We start from the raw sequence: 19,528 nt of genomic DNA, 5'->3' as shown, positions 1-19,528 counted from the left end.
TTTCAGTCCTGTGCAGTAGACCCTCCCCAAAACCAGACAGTGATACAGCCTGTCAGAATGCTCTCCACAGTACATCAATAGAAATTTTTGAGTGTATTTGTTGACATGTCACATCTCTTCAAACTCCTAATGAAGCAAAGCTGCTGTCTTGCCTTCTTTATAGCTGCATCGATATGTTGGGACCAGGTTAGATCCTCAGAGATCTTGACACCCAGGAACTTGAAGCTGCTCACTCTCTCCACTTCTGATCCCTCTATGAGGATTGGTATGTGTTCCTTCATCTTACCCTTCCTGAAGTCCACCTTTAGTTCTTTCATCTTACTGACATTGAGTGCCAGGTTGGTGCTGAGACACACTCCACTAGTTGGCATATCTTTCTCCTGTACGCCCTCTCGTCACCACCTGAGATTCTACCAACAATGGTTGTATTGTCAGCAAATTTATAGATGGTATTTGAGCCGGCTGGTGGCGGAATGGCATCAGCACCGGACTCCGGAGCGAAGGCTCTTGAGTTCGAATCCAAGTCAGGCCACCCCCCGAGCACGCTTTCCATTTGTGCCGGGTTGAGCATCGAGCTAGCCACTCGGCCTCATAAAAAAAAGTGTCGAGTCAGGAACGTTCATATCGTGACCCGGTTAATCCGAAAGGAGACCAACCCTGACACTACGTGCCAGACAAGAATGGCTGACTGTCTGGTGCGACACGCTAGGAGGGAAGCTATGCCTAGCCACATAGTCATGTGTATATAGAGAGTAGAGCAGTGGGCTGAGCACACACCACTGAGGTGCACCAGTGTTGATCGTCAGCGAGGAGGATATGTTATCACCAATCCGTAGAGATACACAGAAGCCTGAAGCTACACACTCAATGTTTCAGGGACAGCTTCTTCCCCTCTGCCAACAGATTTCTGAATGGTCCATGAACACAGCTTCACTATTTTTACATAATTCTAGCTATCAATATTTAATTACTATAATCGTAATGTATAGTATATTTTATGTATTGCATTGTACTGCTGCTGCAAAATGAATTTCACAACATATGTCAGTGATATGAAACCTAATTCTGATTCTATATATATTCCATGGGATTAGTTTAAATAGGTGTAATTAGCTGAATTACTTTGGTACAGTGCTAACAGCCTCTCTGGCGCAGGGCTGTCCTACGTCCTGAAAAGCACCTTCATAAGTACCGTGGGTGGCATGGTAGCACAGTGGTTAGCACAATGTTTTACAGCACCAGCAACCTCTGACCAGGGTTCAATCCCCACCATAGCCTGTAAGGAGTCTGTACGTCCGTTCTTCCCATGATTGCGTGGGTTTCTTCTGGATGCTCCAGTCTCCTCCCACATTCCAAAGGTATACTGGTTAGGGTTAGTAAGTGTGGGCATTAATATTTCTTCTCATTTTTAATGACCAGAGTGTGCAAAAATCTTGTACTGTGCATTTGTTTTGCCCAGTAACAACAACATCTGCGCAGCGAATTTTTAAGTGGAAGTAAACCTGAAGCTATTCTAAGGATAATAAACTACCAAGTCCAGTTTGTTGTTTGTTGTTTAAAAGAAATAAAATAACCATCAGTATGAACGTTGATCTCCTCTGGATTTGATCATTTTCGCTCTCGTTCATCTACACTCTCACAAAACATATCTGGCAGGCCTGCAGTGAGTAATGAAAGATTTTCTCACCGGATCTTTTGCACACTGTCCTACGTGATTTGCTTGCTAAATGACCCTTTAAAAAGTCAGGTTTCCAAATATCACACAAAATGTTGGAGGAACTCAGCAGGCCAGGCAGCATCTATGGAACTTCCTCCAGCATTTCGTGTGTGTTGCTCGGATTTCCAGCACCTGCAGATTTTCTCTTCTATGGGATTTCCAAATACCACTCTACTTTTTCCCACTTGCAAATTCTCCAGCCACATTTGCATTGTGACAATACATGCAGGTAACACCAGCTTCTGTATTAGAACATAGAACATAGAACAGTACAGCACATTACAGGCCCTTCGGCCCACAATGTTGTGCTGATGCTCAAACCCTGCCTCCCATATAACTCCCCCCCACCTTAAATTCCTCTATATACCTGTCTAGTAGTCTCTTAAACTTCACTAGTGTATCTGCCTCCACCACTGATTCAGGCAGTGCATTCCACGCACCAACCACTCTCTGAGTAAAAACCCTTCCTCTAATATCCCCCTTGAAATTCCCACCCCTTACCTTAAAGCCATGCCCTCTTGTATTGAGCAGTGGTATCCTGGGGAAGAGGCGCTGGCTATCCACTCTATCTATTCCTCTTAATATCTTGTACACCTCTATCATGTCACCTCTCATCCTCCTCTCCAAAGAGCTCCCTTAATCTCCCTTAATCTCTAATCATAATCCATACACACTAAACCAGGCAGCATCCTGGTAAATCTCCTCTGTACTCTTTCCAATGCTTCCACATCCTTCCTATAGTGAGGTGACCAGAACTGGACACAGTACTCCAGTTGTGGCCTAACCAGAGTTTTATAGAGCTGCATCATTACATCGCAACTCTTAAACTCTATACCTCGACTTATGAAAGCTAACACCCCATAAGCTTTCTTAACTACCCTATCCACCTGTGAGGCAACTTTCAGGGATCTGTGGACATGTACCCCCAGATCCTTCTACTCCTCCACCCTCCACACTACCAAGTATCCTGCCATTTACTTTGTACTCTGCCTTGGAGTTTGTCCTTCCAAAGTGTACCACCTCAAAGTATACATAAATATTTCTTGTAGCTGTATGTTTCTGACCTCAGGAGCTTCTGGTGTAGCAATTTTTACTGTTTCATTAAGTTATTCCGCTTTAAATAAACTAGCAGTTCTTCAGCACTTAATGTCCTTTGCTTCTTTGAAATCCGATATAGTGAATCAATAATTTCAATAAAAACAGTATAAATAAGCTAGTTCTAAAATGTGCAGACAATTCATTGCAAACTCTATGTTGTCAACACCGTCTGCATCAGAACCCAGAAAAGGAAATGTGATTGTGAATGATCGTGAAATATACTTAACATGTCAACAAGGTGGAGGATGACAACCTTTTGTGTGCAGTTTAAATTCCTTTGTCCGGCTAGTAGGAAAAGATGTGTGTGCACGCACACGCACACACCTTAGAGGGAACATTGGTAGGCATGCTATGTTGGCATTGGAAGCATAGTGACACTTGTGGACTGCCCCCAGCACATACTTGGACTGACAAACATGAGAGTATCTGCAGATGCTGGAAATCCAAAGCAGAACCCACAAAATGTTGAAGGAACTCAGAAGGCCAGGTAGAAAAGAGTGCAATCAATGCTTCATGCCAAGACCCTTCACCAGGACAAGGAAAAAAGATGAGAAGTCAGAGTAAGAAGGTGGGGTGAGGGGAGGAAGAAGTACCAGATGTAGGTGATAAGTGAAACTGGGGAGGGGGGATGGTGGAGAGGGGTGAGGTAAAAAGCTGGGAAGTTGATTGGTGAAAGAGATAAAGGGCTGGAGGAGAGGGAATCTGATAGGAGAGGACCAGGGAAGAAAGGGAAGGAGGAGAACACCAGAGGGAGATGATAGGTAGGTAAGGAGATAAGGTGAGAGAGGGAAACAAGAATGGGAAATGGTGAAGGGGACACAATTACGGAAAGTTCCAGAAATCGATGTTCATGCCATCAGGTTGGATGCTACCCAGATGGAATATAAGGTGTTGCTCCTCCAGCCTGAGTGTGGCCTTGTCGCGGCAGTAGAGGATGCCATTGGAAGGAGATCTTGCTTTTTCTGGCAGACAAAGCATAGGTGCTCAGTGAAGTGGTCTCCCAATCTACGTCGGGTCTCACTGATATACAGGAGGCCACACTGGGAGCACTGGCTACAGTATATGGCCCCAGCAGACTCACAGGTGAAGTGTCACCTCACCTGGAAGGACTGTTTGGGGCCCTGAATGGTGGTGAGCTAGGAGGTGTAGGGGCAGGTGAAGCACTTGTTCTGCATGCAAGGATAAGTAGAAGGAGGGAGATCAGTGGGGATGGACTATGTTGGTCGTTGATGCAAACATTTCACTGTGTGTTTCAATGTGCATGTGACAAATAAAGATAATCTTTTTTTTAACTGTATCTTTTATCTATGTCTCCTAGTTTTGGACTCCCCTACTCTGGAGAAAAGGCTGTTACTATCCACATTATCTATGCCTCTGATAATTTTAAATGTTTCTATAAAGTCACTTCTCATTCTCCTACGTACCAAGGAATAAAGACCCAGTCTGGCCAATTTCTCCCCATAACTCAGGCCCTCTAGCACTGGCATACATCCTTGTAAACCTTTTCTGCAGTTCTTTTTTTCAGTTTAACCACATTTAGCTATAACAGGGTGACCAAAACTACACAGTAATCCAAGTGTGAACTCACTAACCACAATGTAATGTCCCAACGGTCGTAATCAGTTCCCTGACTGCTGAGGGGTAGTGTGCTAAACACTTTCTTCAGCACCCTGTCCACCACTTCCAATCAACTGTGCACTCATACTGATGGAAAATACACAAGGCTATAATTTTAAGGTGAGTCGAGGAAAGTATAAGGGAGATGGACGTGTGTTTTTTGCACAGAGTGGCGGGTGTGTGGAACACCCTGCCAGGGGTGATACATTAGGGGCATTTAAGAGACTCTTAGATAGGTACATGGATGATTGAAAAATAGAGGGTTATGTAGGGTTAGATTGATTTTAGAATATGTTAAAAAGTCAACACAACATCTTGGGCCAAAGGCCTGTACTCTGCTGTAATGTTCTATAACCTTGTTTCAGAATGTTTAATGTATTATATAGGCATCCATTAGTCTCATGAGATCATGGATTTGCACCTTGGAAGGTTTCCAGGGTGCAGGCCTGGGCAAGGTTGTATGGAAGACCAGCAGTTGCCCATGCTGCAAGTCTCCTCTCTCCACGACACCAATGTCGTCCAAGGGAAGGGCATTAGGACCCATACAGCTTGGCACCAGTGTCATCGCAGAGCAATGTGTGGTTAAGTGCCTTGCTCAAGGACACAACACGCTGCCTCAGCCAAGGCTCGAACTAGGGACCTTCAAATCACTAGACGAACGCCTTAACCACTTGGCCAGGCGCCAACACAATGTATTAATGTTTAATGTATTAAAACCTGTTAATCATTATATATGGTATTGAGCTGTAGTGTTCAATTTTCTATGTTCTCCTTGGTTCCCCAGTTCCTCTACTTCCCTACCATTCATAGTATGATCATAATTTGACTGGCAAGCTGACAAATCAAACTGACAGTGAGTGAGAGGGGCTTTGGCGAGAGAGAAGAGAGAAAGCACAGAGAGTCAGTGGATTATTCAGGGACAAACCACGGTGGAATGGGTTACAGAAAATCAGAATCAGTGGCAAATGTCTTGAAATCTGTTGTTATGCGGTAGTGGTAGATTGCAATACTAATTCTAAAAACAGCAAATTACAGTAAGAAGTATATTATTGAAAAAGTTAAATTAAATAAATAGTGTAAAAAGAGAAAAAAATGTAGTGAGGTAGTGTTGATTGTCCATTCGTTAATCTGACCGCGGAGGGGAAGAAGCTGTTGCTGAAGTGTTGAGTGTGGATTCTCTGGCTCCTGTGCCTCCCCCCTGATGGCAGCACGTCCTGGGTGATGGTGGTCCTCAATGACGGATGGCACCTTCTTTAGGCATTGCTTTTTGAAGTTGTCCTCAATGCTGGGGAGGCTGGTGCCCACGACAGAGCTGGTTGAGTTTACAACTTTCTGCAGCTTTTTCCAATCCTGTGCAGTGGCCCCTCCAGACCGTAAGGCCATAAGATATAGGAGCAGAATTAGGCTATTTGGCCCATTGAGTCTGCTCTGCCATTTCATCATGGGTGATCCAATTTCCCTCTTAGTCTCAGACACATTGAGTGTGCGTCTTCAGGCTCCTGTACCTCCTCCCTGATGATGGCAATGAGGGGAGCAGTTAAATTTAATGCAGAATGCAAGTTTCAAGACTATGCCCCTAACCCATCACTAATCAAGTTCAAGTTTACTTTATTGTCATTCAACCGTACACATGTATACCCAAACAAAACAACATTCCTTTGGATCAGGGTGCACCACACCGTACATATAACTCACACACAACCGTACACATGTATATCACCAAGCGAAACAATGTTCCTCCAGACCAAGGTGCACAACACAGTACATATAACTCACACACAACCGTACACATGTATATCACCAAATGAAACAATGTTCCTCTGGACCAGGGTGCACAACACCATACATACAACTCACATAAACAACACATAAAGTAATATTACTAGAATTAAAGGAACAAATAATAAGTTATGACACAAGTTAAAGAGTAAACAGTATAATGCCACTGGTGCTTCATATATGATGAGACTTAGGGGTGGGAGGGAGTTCAGTAGTCTCATGGCCCAGGGGAAGAAGCTGTTTCTGACTCTAACAGTCCTTTTCCTGATGCTACGGTACCTGCTGCTGATGCTAGGGGGGTCAAAGTGATTGTTGGATGGACGGGAGGGATCATTGACAATGCTAAGAGCCCTGCATACCTAACCCTAATAAATACCTCTGTTGGGTGGAAGAGAGACCCCGATGATCCTCTCAAGAGTCATCACAATCCTTTGTAGGGACTTGTGGTCAGATGCCTGACAATTTCTGTACCAGACAGTGTTGCGCTGCAAGGAGGAAACATGATACTTGCTGGCCAGTGGTTATTCAATATGAATTGTGATTGGCGGGAAATTAACAACACACCATCAGAGAGCACAAGTTCAAATTTGTTTGTGAAACCTTTCAATACCACAGAGAGATGAACATCATAGATTCCAGCTGAGGCAGACAGTGCCCAGTCGGACACATGTCCCTCCCTGCCTTTGTTACCTCCTCCAGCGTCAGATGATAGTGAGGAAGGCAAACACAATTTTAGCATTATTTTCGAAAGGACTGGAAAATAAAACCAAGGATATAATGCTGAGGCTTTAAAAGACGTTGGTCAGACTGCACTTGGAGTATTGTGGGTATTTTGGGCCCTTTATCTAAGAAAAGAAAAGAGGATCCAGAGGAGGTTCATGAGAATGATCTTGGGAATGAAAGGGTTAATGCAAAAGGAGTGTTTGATGGCTCTGGGACTGAACTTCCTGGAGCTTAGAAGGATGAGGAGGGATCTCATTAAAACCTGTTGAATTTTGAAAGGCCTAGATAGATTAGATGTAGAAAGGATGTTTCCTATAGTGGGGGAGTCTAGGACCAGAGGGTACAGCCTCATGATACAAGGATGTCCCTTTGAAGTAGAGATGAGGAAAATTTTTTTTGGGGGGGGGTGAATCTGTGGAATTCATTACCACAGAGGCTTGTGGAGGCCAAGTCATTAAAGTGGAAGTGTATAGGTTCTTGATTAGTCAGGGTGTCAAAAGTTATGGGGAGAAGGCAGGAGAATGGGATTGAGAAAAGAAAATCAGCCATGATAAAGTGGCACAGCAGACTCGATGGGTCCAACAGTCTAATCTTGTTCATACGTTTGTGACAACAGAAGATAGCATCTATACACTGATGGCTGAGGAATGTGGGGGTGTTTAAGGGAGAAAGGAGAAATATTTAAGGAGAATATGAGGGGGCAATTTTTCAGAGGGTGGTGAGAGTGTGGAACAAGTTGCCAGTGGAAACGGTGGATGAGGGTTCAATTTTGACATTTAAAAGAAGTTTGGATCCATGGAGGGTGGGTCGATGGGATCAGGCAGAGTAACAGTTCAGCATAGTCTAGATGGGCTGAATGGTTTGTTTCTGTGGTGTAGTGCTCTGTGAATTGAGGAGGATTGCTTGATTTGCTGAGTTTCTCCAGCATTTTGCGCACCCGAATTGCTGAGGGATTGAGTGCGCATGCGGTCGATCGATCGATCGTGCGGTGAATCGATTAGGCCTCCTAGCGCGGTAGAGCTCGGGTTCCGAGTACGCATGCGTGTGACATTTGGCGTTCGGGCCTTCTTCCCTCCTCATGGAAAATGTCAGTCGTAGTGCCTGTTGTAAAACCTGGAAAACACCCGTCACATCCTTCTAACATCACTAACGTCTCTTTATGTAAACTCATACAGTACAGCGTATGTAATGGAGCGGTTGAATTATATTTTGGAAAAAAAAAGGTGATACAGTGTTTTATCAGAGCGGATTTCGGAAAGGTAGAATGACATTGGATTCATTTTTATGTTTGGAAGATTATATTAGGAAAGCCCAGGTAAACAAATAAGTTGCAATGTCAGTATTTTTTGATATAGGAAAAGCATTATGTGCTATGGATTAAAATTAAATTATGGAAATTGGGAATGAAGGAAGGCTATATAATTGTTTTTCTTGGTTTTTTATTTGGACGGTCTATGCAGGTAAGAAAACAACAGGAATTCTGCAGATGCTGGAAATTCAAGCAACACACATCAAAGTTGCTGGTGAACGCAGCAGGCCAGGCAGCATCTATAGGAAGAGGCGAATGGGACTCCACAAGGCAGTGTTTGTAGCCCGTTATTATTTGATATTATGATTTTCTCTGAGATGGGTAAATCACTTTGCTTGCGGTTGATGGAGTTTTATGGATCAGTGGTGAAAATTTCATTTTAACTGTATGCAGGATGCAATTAGCGGTTAATAAGGTCGAACAGTGGGCAAATAGGTGGTGTTTTAAGCTTTCTGTAGATAAAACACAAGTTATATGTTTTACAAAGAGAATCAATAGACCTGCACTTAATTTAAAATTATGTAGTCAATAGTAAGATTTCTTAGCATGAGGCTGGGTAATAAGTTGACATGGAAGCACCATATTAGTAAGATAATTGACAAATATAAAGGGGTATTAAATATCCTTGGGTGTCTGTAGGTATTGTTGGGATGCTACATGAAAATATCTGCTGACCATTTATATTTCTTTACTTAGATCTGTGCATGATTATGGCTGTGTCATTTATGGATCAGCTTCATCTTCAAATATAAAATGTTTGGACGCGATACAAGCAGAGGCTTTGAGACTGTGTTGTGGTGCAGTAAGGTCGTCCCCTGTTTCAACTTTACTGGTTGAAATGGGACAATTACCCTTACAGTTGCGGAGGTTGAAGGTGGATTAATTTGTGGGGCAAATAAATGATCATCCTGTTAAAAGTGTGTTGGACGACTGTTGGGAACATCACAAGAAGAGTGTTTTTAGTTTTGGGTGGCCGAGTTCTCATCACACTGGGAATATGGCTATGCTGGATTATGCAATATGTCCCACTGTAGCTTTTTCGGTAACCCCACCTTTATTATTTTCAATGGCTTTAGTTGATTTTAGGTTGCATGATTTAGTGAAATCCAAGGATTGTGATTTGCCCGAGAGTCTGTTGATTCATCTATATGTCAAGGAGAATTATTATGATATGTTAACAATTTTTACTGATGGATCAAAAGGTATTTAACAGGGAATGTTGGTTTGGCTGTTTTTCTGCCTGAATTACAGGTAACAATTAAGAAACTTCTTACTTACCATTTATCAGTACATACTGCAGAGCTGGCTGCCATGATTTTGGGCTTACAGTGGGAGGAGGAAATCTGTCCTTGCGAAGTTATAATTAGTTGAGATTCTTTTTCCATTTTGACTAGTCTTAAAATAGGTCGTTCCAGCAGTAGGTTGGATTTAATGCTGGAAGCTCTTTAAACTTTATTTCCTAATCAAAGTATTGGTCTTCATGTCTGCTTCTTACGGGTTCCTGCACGTAAAGGTGTTGAGGGGAATGAGTGGGTTGATTATTTGGCCAAAAAAGGCTGTTCATCTGTGGATATAGACCTTCCACTTAGCAAATCAGAAGCTAAGGGGTTGGTGGGGATTTGGGGATTATGGCAAGGCTTGTGAGATAATGGACACGAGGGGAGAACCTTTACAGAATACACGAAAGTGCTGACTTGATGGGAGAAGGGGATAAGACAAGAAGGGAAGGAAATAGTTGAACACTTTCTTTTACAATGTGAAGCATTTAAGGTTGGAAGAAAGCAAATGCAGGCTGCATTACTAGCTTTGGGGGCTGACAGTTTTCATTTAAAAACTTCACTATGGAAGTGACTTTAATCCACAATATTGTCTTTCAATATTTACAATCTTCAGGACTTTTTTGAGTTAATTTACTTCTCACTTGATAAAGAACTACTCAGGGTTTTATTTCCCAACACTCTACGCTACATCCCAGTCCAGTTGATGACAGTAATGCAGCTTTAAGTTGGCCCGCCAACCACCATTAAAAGTTAGAAGAAGAGTACGCATGCGTTTTTGTTTTGGTGGGCACCCTCACTGTACGTTGTCCAGTGTGTATCATCACTAACATGTCTCAGTAACCAAGTTTAATCGTACTACTTAGCTGTCGTTCTTGCTCCGGCAGTATGCAACATTTTGGTGACGAGGATGGGATCCGAACCCACACTTGTAAAGCACAATGGTTAAAGAAGTCTGAATTGATTTGGAGAGACCATGGTGAGATTGTACCTGCAGGATTGTGGATATTTTTAATGACATAAGCTAAATATGAAAGGAGTTCAGCCGAGATTTAGCAGACTGGATGGCAAGGAGAGGTCGAGTAGGTCAGGTCGACATTTCAAAGTTCAAAGTAAATTTATTATCAAAGTTACTACCTTGAGATTCATTTTCTTGCAGGCATTTAAAGGAAAATTTAAAAAAATAGCATCTACAAAAAGGTACATAAGCAAAGACTGACAAGCAACCAATGTGCAATGCAAGACAAACGCTGCAAATATAAATAAATAATACAGAGAACATGAATCGTAAAGAGTCCTTGAAAGTGAGTCTGTAGCTTGTGGAATCATTTCAGTTGTGGTGAGTGAAGTTATCCATACTTGTTCAGGAGCCTGATGGTTGATGTTGCCTGTGACCAGGGTGAATCCAGGGAAGATGTCGCCCTTGACCGGAGTGGATCCAGGGAGGATATCGCCCTTGACCGGAGTGGATCCATGGAAGATGTTGCCCTTGACCAGAGTGGATCCAGGGAGGATATCGCCCGTGACCAGGGTGAATCCAGGAAAGATGTCGCCCTTGACTGGAGTGGATCCAGGGAAGATGCTGCCCTTGACCGGAGTGGATCCAGGGAAGATGTTGCCCTTGACCAGAGTGGATCCAGGGAGGATATCGCCCTTGACCAGGATGGATCCAGGGAGGATATCGCCCTTGACCGGAGTGGATCCAGGGAGGATATCGCCCTTGACCAGGGTGGATCCAGGGAGGATATCGCCCTTGACCGGAGTGGATCCAGGGAGGATGTTGCCCTTGACCGGAGTGGATCCAGGGAAGATGTTGCCCTTGACCGGAGTGGATCCAGGGAAGATGTTGCCCTTGACCGGAGTGGATCCAGGGAAGATGTTGCCCTTGACTGGAGTGGATCCAGGGAGGATATCGCCCTTGACCAGGATGGATCCAGGGAGGATATCGCCCTTGACCAGGATGGATCCAGGGAGGATGTCGCCCTTGACTGGAGTGGATCCAGGGAAGATGTCGCCCTTGACCAGAATGGATCCAGGGAGGATATCGCCCTTGACCAGGATGGATCCAGGGAGGATATTGCCCTTGACTGGAGTGGATCCAGGGAGGATATCGCCCTTGACTGGAGTGGATCCAGGGAAGATGTCACTCTTGACCAAGATGGATCCAGGGAGGATATCGCCCTTGACCGGAGTGGATCCAGGGAGGATGTCGCCCTTGACCAGGATGGATCCAGGGAGGATGTCGCCCTTGACCAGGATGGATCCAGGGAGGATGTCGCCCTTGACCAGGATGGATCCAGGGAGGATATCGCCCTTGACCAGGATGGATCCAGGGAGGATGTCGCCCTTGACCAGGGTGGATCCAGGGAAGATGTCGCCCTTGACCAGGATGGATCCAGGGAGGATGTCGCCCTTGACCAGGATGGATCCAGGGAGGATGTCACCCTTGACCAGGATAGATCCAGGGAGGATATCGCCCTTGACCAGGATGGATCCAGGGAAGATGTCGCCCTTGACCAGGGTGGATCCAGGGAAGATGTCGCCCTTGACCGGAGTGGATCCAGGGAGGATATCGCCCTTGACCAGGATGGATCCAGGGAGGATATCGCCCTTGACCGGAGTGGATCCAGGGAGGATATCGCCCTTGACCAGGGTGGATCCAGGGAGGATATCACCCTTGACCGGAGTGGATCCAGGGAGGATGTTGCCCTTGACCGGAGTGGATCCAGGGAAGATGTTGCCCTTGACCGGAGTGGATCCAGGGAAGATGTTGCCCTTGACCGGAGTGGATCCAGGGAGGATATCGCCCTTGACCAGGATGGATCCAGGGAGGATATCGCCCTTGACCGGAGTGGATCCAGGGAGGATATTGCCCTTGACCGGAGTGGATCCAGGCGGATGTCGCCCTTGACCAGGATGGATCCAGGGAAGATGTCGCCCTTGACCAGGATGGATCCAGGGAGGATATTGCCCTTGACTGCAGTGGATCCAGGGAGGATATTGCCCTTGACCAGGATGGATCCAGGGAGGATGTTGCCCTTGACCAGGGTGGATCCAGGGAGGATATCGCCCTTGACCGGAGTGGATCCAGGGAAGATCTCGCCCTTGACCAGGATGGATCCAGGGAGGATATTGCTCTTGACCGGAGTGGATCCAGGGAAGATGTCGCCCTTGACCAGGATGGATCCAGGGAGGATATCGCCCTTGACCAGGATGGATCCAGGGAGGATATTGCCCTTGACTGGAGTGGATCCAGGGAAGATGTCGCCCTTGACCAGGATGGATCCAGGGAGGATATTGCCCTTGACTGGAGTGGATCCAGGGAAGATGTCGCCCTTGACCGGAGTGGATCCAGGGAAGATGTCGCCCTTGACCAGGATGGATCCAGGGAGGATATTGCCCTTGACTGGAGTGGATCCAGGGAGGATGTCGCCCTTGACCAGGGTGGATCCAGGGAAGATGTCGCCCTTGACCGGAGTGGATCCAGGGAAGATGTCGCCCTTGACCGGAGTGGATCCAGGGAGGATATCGCCCTTGACCAGGATGGATCCAGGGAGGATATTGCCCTTGACTGGAGTGGATCCAGGGAGGATGTCGCCCTTGACCAGGATGGATCCAGGGAGGATATCGCCCTTGACCAGGGTGGATCCAGGGGAGATGTTGCCCTTGACCGGAGTGGATCTAGGGAAGATGTCGCCCTTGACCGGAGTGGATCCAGGGAAGATGTCACCCTTGACCGGAGTGGATCCAGGGAGGATATCGCCCTTGACCAGGATGGATCCAGGGAGGATGTTGCCCTTGACTGGAGTGGATCCAGGGAGGATATCGCCCTTGACCAGGATGGATCCAGGGAGGATGTTGCCCTTGACTGGAGTGGATCCAGGGAGGATGTCGCCCTTGACCAGGGTGGATCCAGGGAGGATATCGCCCTTGATCGGAGTGGATCTAGGGAAGATGTCACCCTTGACCGGAGTGGATCCAGGGAAGATGTTGCCCTTGAGCAGAGTGGATCCAGGGAGGATATCGCCCTTGACCAGTGTGAATTTAGGGAGGATGCTGCCTTTGACCGGGGAGATTTGATAGAGGTATAGGTTAACGGTGAAAGATGAAATAATTAAGGGGAACGTGAGCGGATAACTTAATTATTTATTTTAATTGTTGATACAGTAGGGAACAGGCCCTTCCAGCCCAACAAGCCGAGCTGGCCAGCAACCTACTGATCTAATCCTGGCATAATCACAGGACAGTTTCCAATGATAATTAACCTATTAATCGATGTCTTTGGACTGTGGCGAGAAACTGGAGCACCTGGAGGAAACCCATGCATTCATGTGGTGAATATAAAAACTTTCTTACAGAGGATGTTGGAATTGAACTCCAGACTCCTACGCCTGGGCTATAATAGTGTAGTGCTAGCCTCTACACTACTGTGGTGCCCTCAGTGAGGTGTGAGCTGCCAGCAGAAATGCTAGATGTAGGTTCGATTTCAATTTTCAAGGGAGGTATATGGATGTGAGTGGTTTGTAGGGCTGTGGTCCAGGTGCAGGTCATGGGACTAGGGGCAGAATAATAGTTTGGCATGAATTGGATGGACCGAAAGGCCTGCTTCTGTCCTGTAGTGCTCTATGACTATAAGTTATCAACTTCTGAAGAACAGGAGATGTTAGGTATAAGGTGTGACAGGATGCAGGAGATCACTAGGTATAAAGAATGGACAATGACTATGCATCAGTGAGTGTTGAACTGAATTGAATTGACTTTATTTCTTACATCCTTCACATACATGAAGAGTAAAAATCTTTGTTATGTCTTCATCTAAATGTGCAAGGTGCAATCACAGTAATTTATAATAAATAGAACAGTCAATGTAATATAGAGTACACTCAAATCAGTGTGATTTCATCAGTCTGATGGCCTGGTGGAAGAAGCCATCATGGAGCTTGTTGGTCCTGGCTTTTATGCTGCGGTACCGCTTCCTGGATGGTATCAGCTGGAATAGATTGTGGTTGGGATGGCTTGTGTCCCCAGTGACCCTACACACCTATCCTTGTAAATATCCTGAATTATGGGAAGTTCACATCTACAGATGCACTGGGCTGTCTGCACCGCTCTCTGCAGAGTCTTGTGATTAAGGGAGGTACAGTTTCCATACCAGGCAGTGGTGCAGCCAGTCAGGATGCTCTTAATTGTGCCCCTGTAGAAAGTTCTTAGGATTTGGGGGCCCACACCAAATTTCTTCAACTGTCTGAGGTGAAAGAGGCGCTGCTGTTCCTTTTTCACCACACAGCTGGTGTGTACAGACCATGTGAGGTCCTCGGTCATGTGTATGCCGAGAAACTTGAATCTGTTTACCTCTCAACCCCAGATCCATTGATGTCAACAGGGGTTCGCCCGTCTCCATTCCTCCTGAAATCCACAACCAGCTCCTTTGTTTTTGCGACATTGAGGTTTGAAACAGATCAAAAGGTCTTGGGAGGTATTAGGTAAGAGCTGCTGTCTAACAAATAGTGGGTAACTGAGAGCAGGACATTGCTGTGGGACACAATGGTACGGAGATCACAGAGTGTCTGTAAAGAGCGACTGTCACTGGCTTTTAAGGTCGTGAGGTACAGAAGCGAGTATAGGTTGTACAAAATAAAAATCTGGAGATTGCTGAGTGTGCAAGAGGAGCAGGAAATAGCTGAGGGAATGTGAAGAGCCAGTCATGGATGAGTATAAGGAGCGGGTGGTGTGTCTATGCGGAGTGGGCTGTCTGTGGTCACTGAGTGTGGGGTGGGAGGTCGCTGACTATTTGGATTGGGACATCATTGAGAAGCTGGCCATGCTGTATTTCTGAGATACTGGAAACACTCAGCTAGTCAGGGGCTACGTGGAGAAAAGAAGAGCTAAGTTCTCAGGTTGACGACCTTTCATCCAAACTGGGGGAAGTTAGAGATCAAACTTGTTGAATGTTGCAAGTGGGGGGGGGGTGGCGAGCGGCAGTGAGAATGAAGCGGTGGTCCGTATGGGGTCGAGATGGAGCGAGACTAAATGACACAAGTGGAGCTAGCTGGGAGAGGATGAAGTGATCTGTCTGAGGAGGCGTGAATAGGTGACTGATCATGGACAGAGGGGAACGAAAGTAAGCAGATAGTGCTGGAATTGTGAGTTACAGACCCTAGAAACCAGAAACACAATTGTTGAAGGACTCATGAGCACATTACAGGTTGGTGAACTTTCATTAGAACTGGTCAGTTCTAACACAAATTGGATCAGCAGGTTATCTGAAATTGTTGAATTCGGTGTTAAATCCTGAATTTGTACTCCGCTTGATTGGAGGATGAAAAGCTGTTCCTTGAGGTTGCATTGGGCTTCTTCGGAACATTGTAAGAGTCCAAAGATGGAGAGATTGGTGTCGAAACTAATATTGAACATAGAAATCTACAGCACTGTGTTGTGCCGATCATGTAACCTACTCTAGAAGCTGCCTAAAATTTCCCTAGCGCATAGACCTCTATTTTTCTAAGCTCCATGTACCTATCTAAGAGGTTCTTAAAAGACCCTATTGTATTTGCTTCCACCACCACCGCCAGCAGTGCACTCCACACACCCACCACTCTCTGTATGAAAAACTTACCCCTGACATCCCCTTGGTACCTATTTCTAAGCAGGTGCGGCGGAGACGGAGGAATTGCGAGAAGGGGATGGCGTTTTTGCAAGAGACAGGGTGAGAAGAGGAATAGTCCAGATAGCTGTGAGAGTCAATAGGCTTTTCATTCTAGGACGAGGGAGATGTCTTCCTTTTTTAAAGAAAGGGGCTTCCCTTCCTTCACTATCAACTCTGCTCTTAAACGCATCTCCCCCATTTCACGTACATCTGCTCTCACTCCATCCTCCCGCCACCCCACTAGGAATAGGGTTCCCCTGGTCCTCACCTACCACCCCACCAGCCTCTGGGTCCAACATATTATTCTCCGTAACTTCCGCCACCTCCAACGGGATCCCACCACTAAGCACATCTTTCCCTCCCCCCCCCTGCATTCTGCAGGGATCGCTCCCTACGCAACTCCCTTGTCCATTCGTCCCCCCCACCCCTCCCCACTGATCCTCCTGGCACTTATCTGTGTAAGCGGAACAAGTGCTACACATGCCCTTACACTTTCTCCCTTACCACCATTCAGGGCCCCAAACAGTCCTTCCAGGTGAGGCAACACTTCACCTGTGAGTCGGCTGGGGTGATATACTGTGTCCGGTGCTCCCGATGTGACCTTTTATATATTGGCGAGACCCGACGCAGACTGGGAGACCGCTTTGCTGAACACCTACGCTCTGTCCGCCAGAGAAAGCAGGATCTCCCAGTGGCCACACATTTTAATTCCACGTCCCATTCCCATTCTGACATGTCTATCCACGGCCTCCTCTACTGTAAAGATGAAGCCACACTCAGGTTGGAGGAACAACACCTTATATTCCGTCTGGGTAGCCTCCAACCTGATGGCATGAACATCGACTTTTCTAACTTCCGCTAATGCCCCACCTCCCCCTCGTACCCCATCTGTTACTTATTTTTATACACACATTCTTTCTCTCACTCTCCTTTTTCTCCCTCTGTCCCTCTGAATATACCCCTTGCCCATCCTCTGGGTGCCCCCCCACTTGTCTTTCTTCCCAGACCTCCTGTCCCATGATCCTCTCGTATCCCTTTTGCCTATCACCTGTCCAGCTCTTGGCTCCATCCCTCCCCCTCCTGTCTTCTCCTATCATTTTGGATCTCCCCCTCCCCCTCCAACTTTCAAATCCCTTACTCACTGTTCCTTCAGTTAGTCCTGACGAAGGGTCTTGGCCTGAAACGTCGACTGCACCTCTTCCTAGAGATGCTGCCTGGCCTGCTGCGTTCACCAGCAACTTTTATGTGTGTTGCTTGAATTTCCAGCATCTGCAGAATTCCTGTTGTTTGAGGACACTGGAAAGGTGTCACGACTTTAGCAGGATGGGAGGTTTGGCTCCTGGTCGGGTAGGAAGGAAAGGGCAGATGTCCAACCTCCTGTAGTTGTGTGGAAATGTGTCCTGTGGAGGAGAGTGGATGGTGACAACTTAAGTGTGACTTTGGAGCAAGTGTACTTTCTGAAGCGCAGTTGGGGAAAGAAATCGATTGAATATGGTGGGACAGACGATGAGGGGAAGTGGGACCATGTCCTTAGAGAAGAGGGATGGGGGTGAGAGCAGGAGGGTGGGAAAAAGGACCAAGCGTGGTTGATGGGGGGAAGGCCATTTAGAGAAATGTAGGAAATCTCAGAATCACCAGTATGGAAGTATTGTTCTCAGAATGAGTAGAGCGGAATTCCCCAGCAAGTCTGTAACCACATACAAGCCATGTTTCTTCCTCCTCAACACCCACATGTCAGGCACCCTCACCACGACCAGCCCACATCCACCTCCTCGCTAAGAGTGATCCTCACCACGACCAGCCCACATCCACCTCCTTGGTAGGAGTGACCCTCACCACGACCAGCCCACATCCACCTCCTCGCTAAGAGTGATCCTCACCACATCCACCTCCTCGCTAAGAGTGATCCTCACCATAACCAGCCCACATCCACCTCCTTGCTAAGAGTGATCCTCACCACATCCAGCCCACATCCACCTCCTTGGTAGGAGTGACCCTCACCGTGTCCAGCCCATGTCCACTTCCTTGGTAGGAGTGACCCTCACCATGTCCAACCCACATCCACATCCTTCCCAGCAGAGATTCTCACCATGTCCAACCCACATCCACATCCTTCCCAGCAGAGACTCTCACCATGCCCAGCCCACATCCACCTCCTTCCCAGCAGAGACTCTCACCAAGCCCAGCCCACATCCACCTCCTTCCAGCAGAGGTTCTCACCATGTCCAGCCTACATCCACCTCCCATAGTCAGGCACACCATTTCTTCAGCCTGCCTGACTTTACTTCTCACCACGTTGACTCCACCCTTTCTCCGTGTCCGTACATATGTCAGTGACGCCTCTAATGCCCTGCACCTCTCTGACAATTTCTACACTCCTGCTCCCCACAGGTTCATGTTCACCATCTCCTCCAGCCCAGGCAATCTTCACCCCTTCCTAGAGCAGATGACAAAGCTGCCCCCCTCCCCCCACCTGAACCCCTTCTCACACTGAACAACTGGTGAAAATGTTATACAGAGTTGTAGCAATGAGATTCCACATGGGCCTCCACTCAGCCAGTCCTATTCTGGGATTCATTTCTGCATGCATCCCTTCCCTCATCTCTTTTCTATTGGATGCTGTGTCCACCACTCGTAGGGGGCTTGCCCCGTCAGCCAATTTCTACCCAGCTGTTACTTCCAAGTTGTCCACCTCTGGCTCTGTCCTTCAACCACCCAACCTCCATTTCCACCTGAGAGGTTAGGTTAGCAACTATTCTCAGTTTATGGACGCCCCCCCAGACCAGATGTACTCCTGGCCTGTTTTCCCCTGAGTACTCTGTTTCACTCTTTGAATTCCTCTAACAGTGGTTGCCAACTTGAAATCCACGGACCACTTGGTTAATGGTGGAGACCAATGGCATAAAAAAAATTTGGGAACCCTGTGCTAGCTCTATTATATCTGTTCTGATGACACCTCCACACAGTGCTTCTGAGATATCTTCATTTTCATTTAACTGTGAAGTTCGATTGTCAACTTCAACTGTCCTGTTGACCACACTCTTGCTCTCACCCAGCTCTTGCCCCACCTGGAGAAAAGATAAGGTACCCCCACCCCCCACCATACCTTCCACTTCGAAACTGAACAAACCATCCTCCATAATTCCCACCAACACCAGTGCGATGCTGACACCAGACACGTCTTGTTCTCCTTCCCATTTCAGTGACAGACTTCTCTGTCCACCTGGTCCATTCATCTATCATCACCAACAGCTCTCCGTCCAAAGTTGTTTTCCCACGTCTCTACAGGGGACACAAAGCCTACCATTTTCCATTTCTCCCATCTTTACAGGGACCAAAAGATTCCTTCCCAATGAAGCATT

At 46.7% G+C, this 19,528-nt stretch overlaps 1 protein-coding gene across 7 annotated transcripts in view; it reads left to right on the top strand.

Moving 5' to 3' along the window:
• flt4 (fms related receptor tyrosine kinase 4) overlaps positions 1-19,528 on the top strand; it is a 267,177-nt gene that overhangs the window by 64,571 nt on the left and 183,078 nt on the right. For 2 of the 7 annotated variants that reach the window (XM_063053079.1, XM_063053078.1), the window contains exons 1-2: positions 8,003-8,249; positions 8,395-8,518. The exons of 3 other annotated variants lie outside the window; for them this stretch is intronic. In XM_063053079.1, the coding sequence (XP_062909149.1) occupies positions 8,199-8,249; positions 8,395-8,518 (175 nt within the window). In that variant the 5' untranslated portion in view covers positions 8,003-8,198. Of the gene's footprint in view, positions 1-8,002; positions 8,250-8,394; positions 8,519-19,528 lie in introns of those variants that run through there. 2 more of the 7 variants (XM_063053081.1, XM_063053083.1) reach the window with 2 other exon arrangements.

Source organism: Mobula hypostoma, chromosome 7 (assembly GCF_963921235.1).
Source record: "Mobula hypostoma chromosome 7, sMobHyp1.1, whole genome shotgun sequence".
NCBI lineage: Eukaryota > Metazoa > Chordata > Chondrichthyes > Myliobatiformes > Myliobatidae > Mobula > Mobula hypostoma.
The sequence above is the reverse complement of the archived record's forward strand: the minus strand, read 5'-3'. Positions and strand labels throughout refer to the sequence as shown.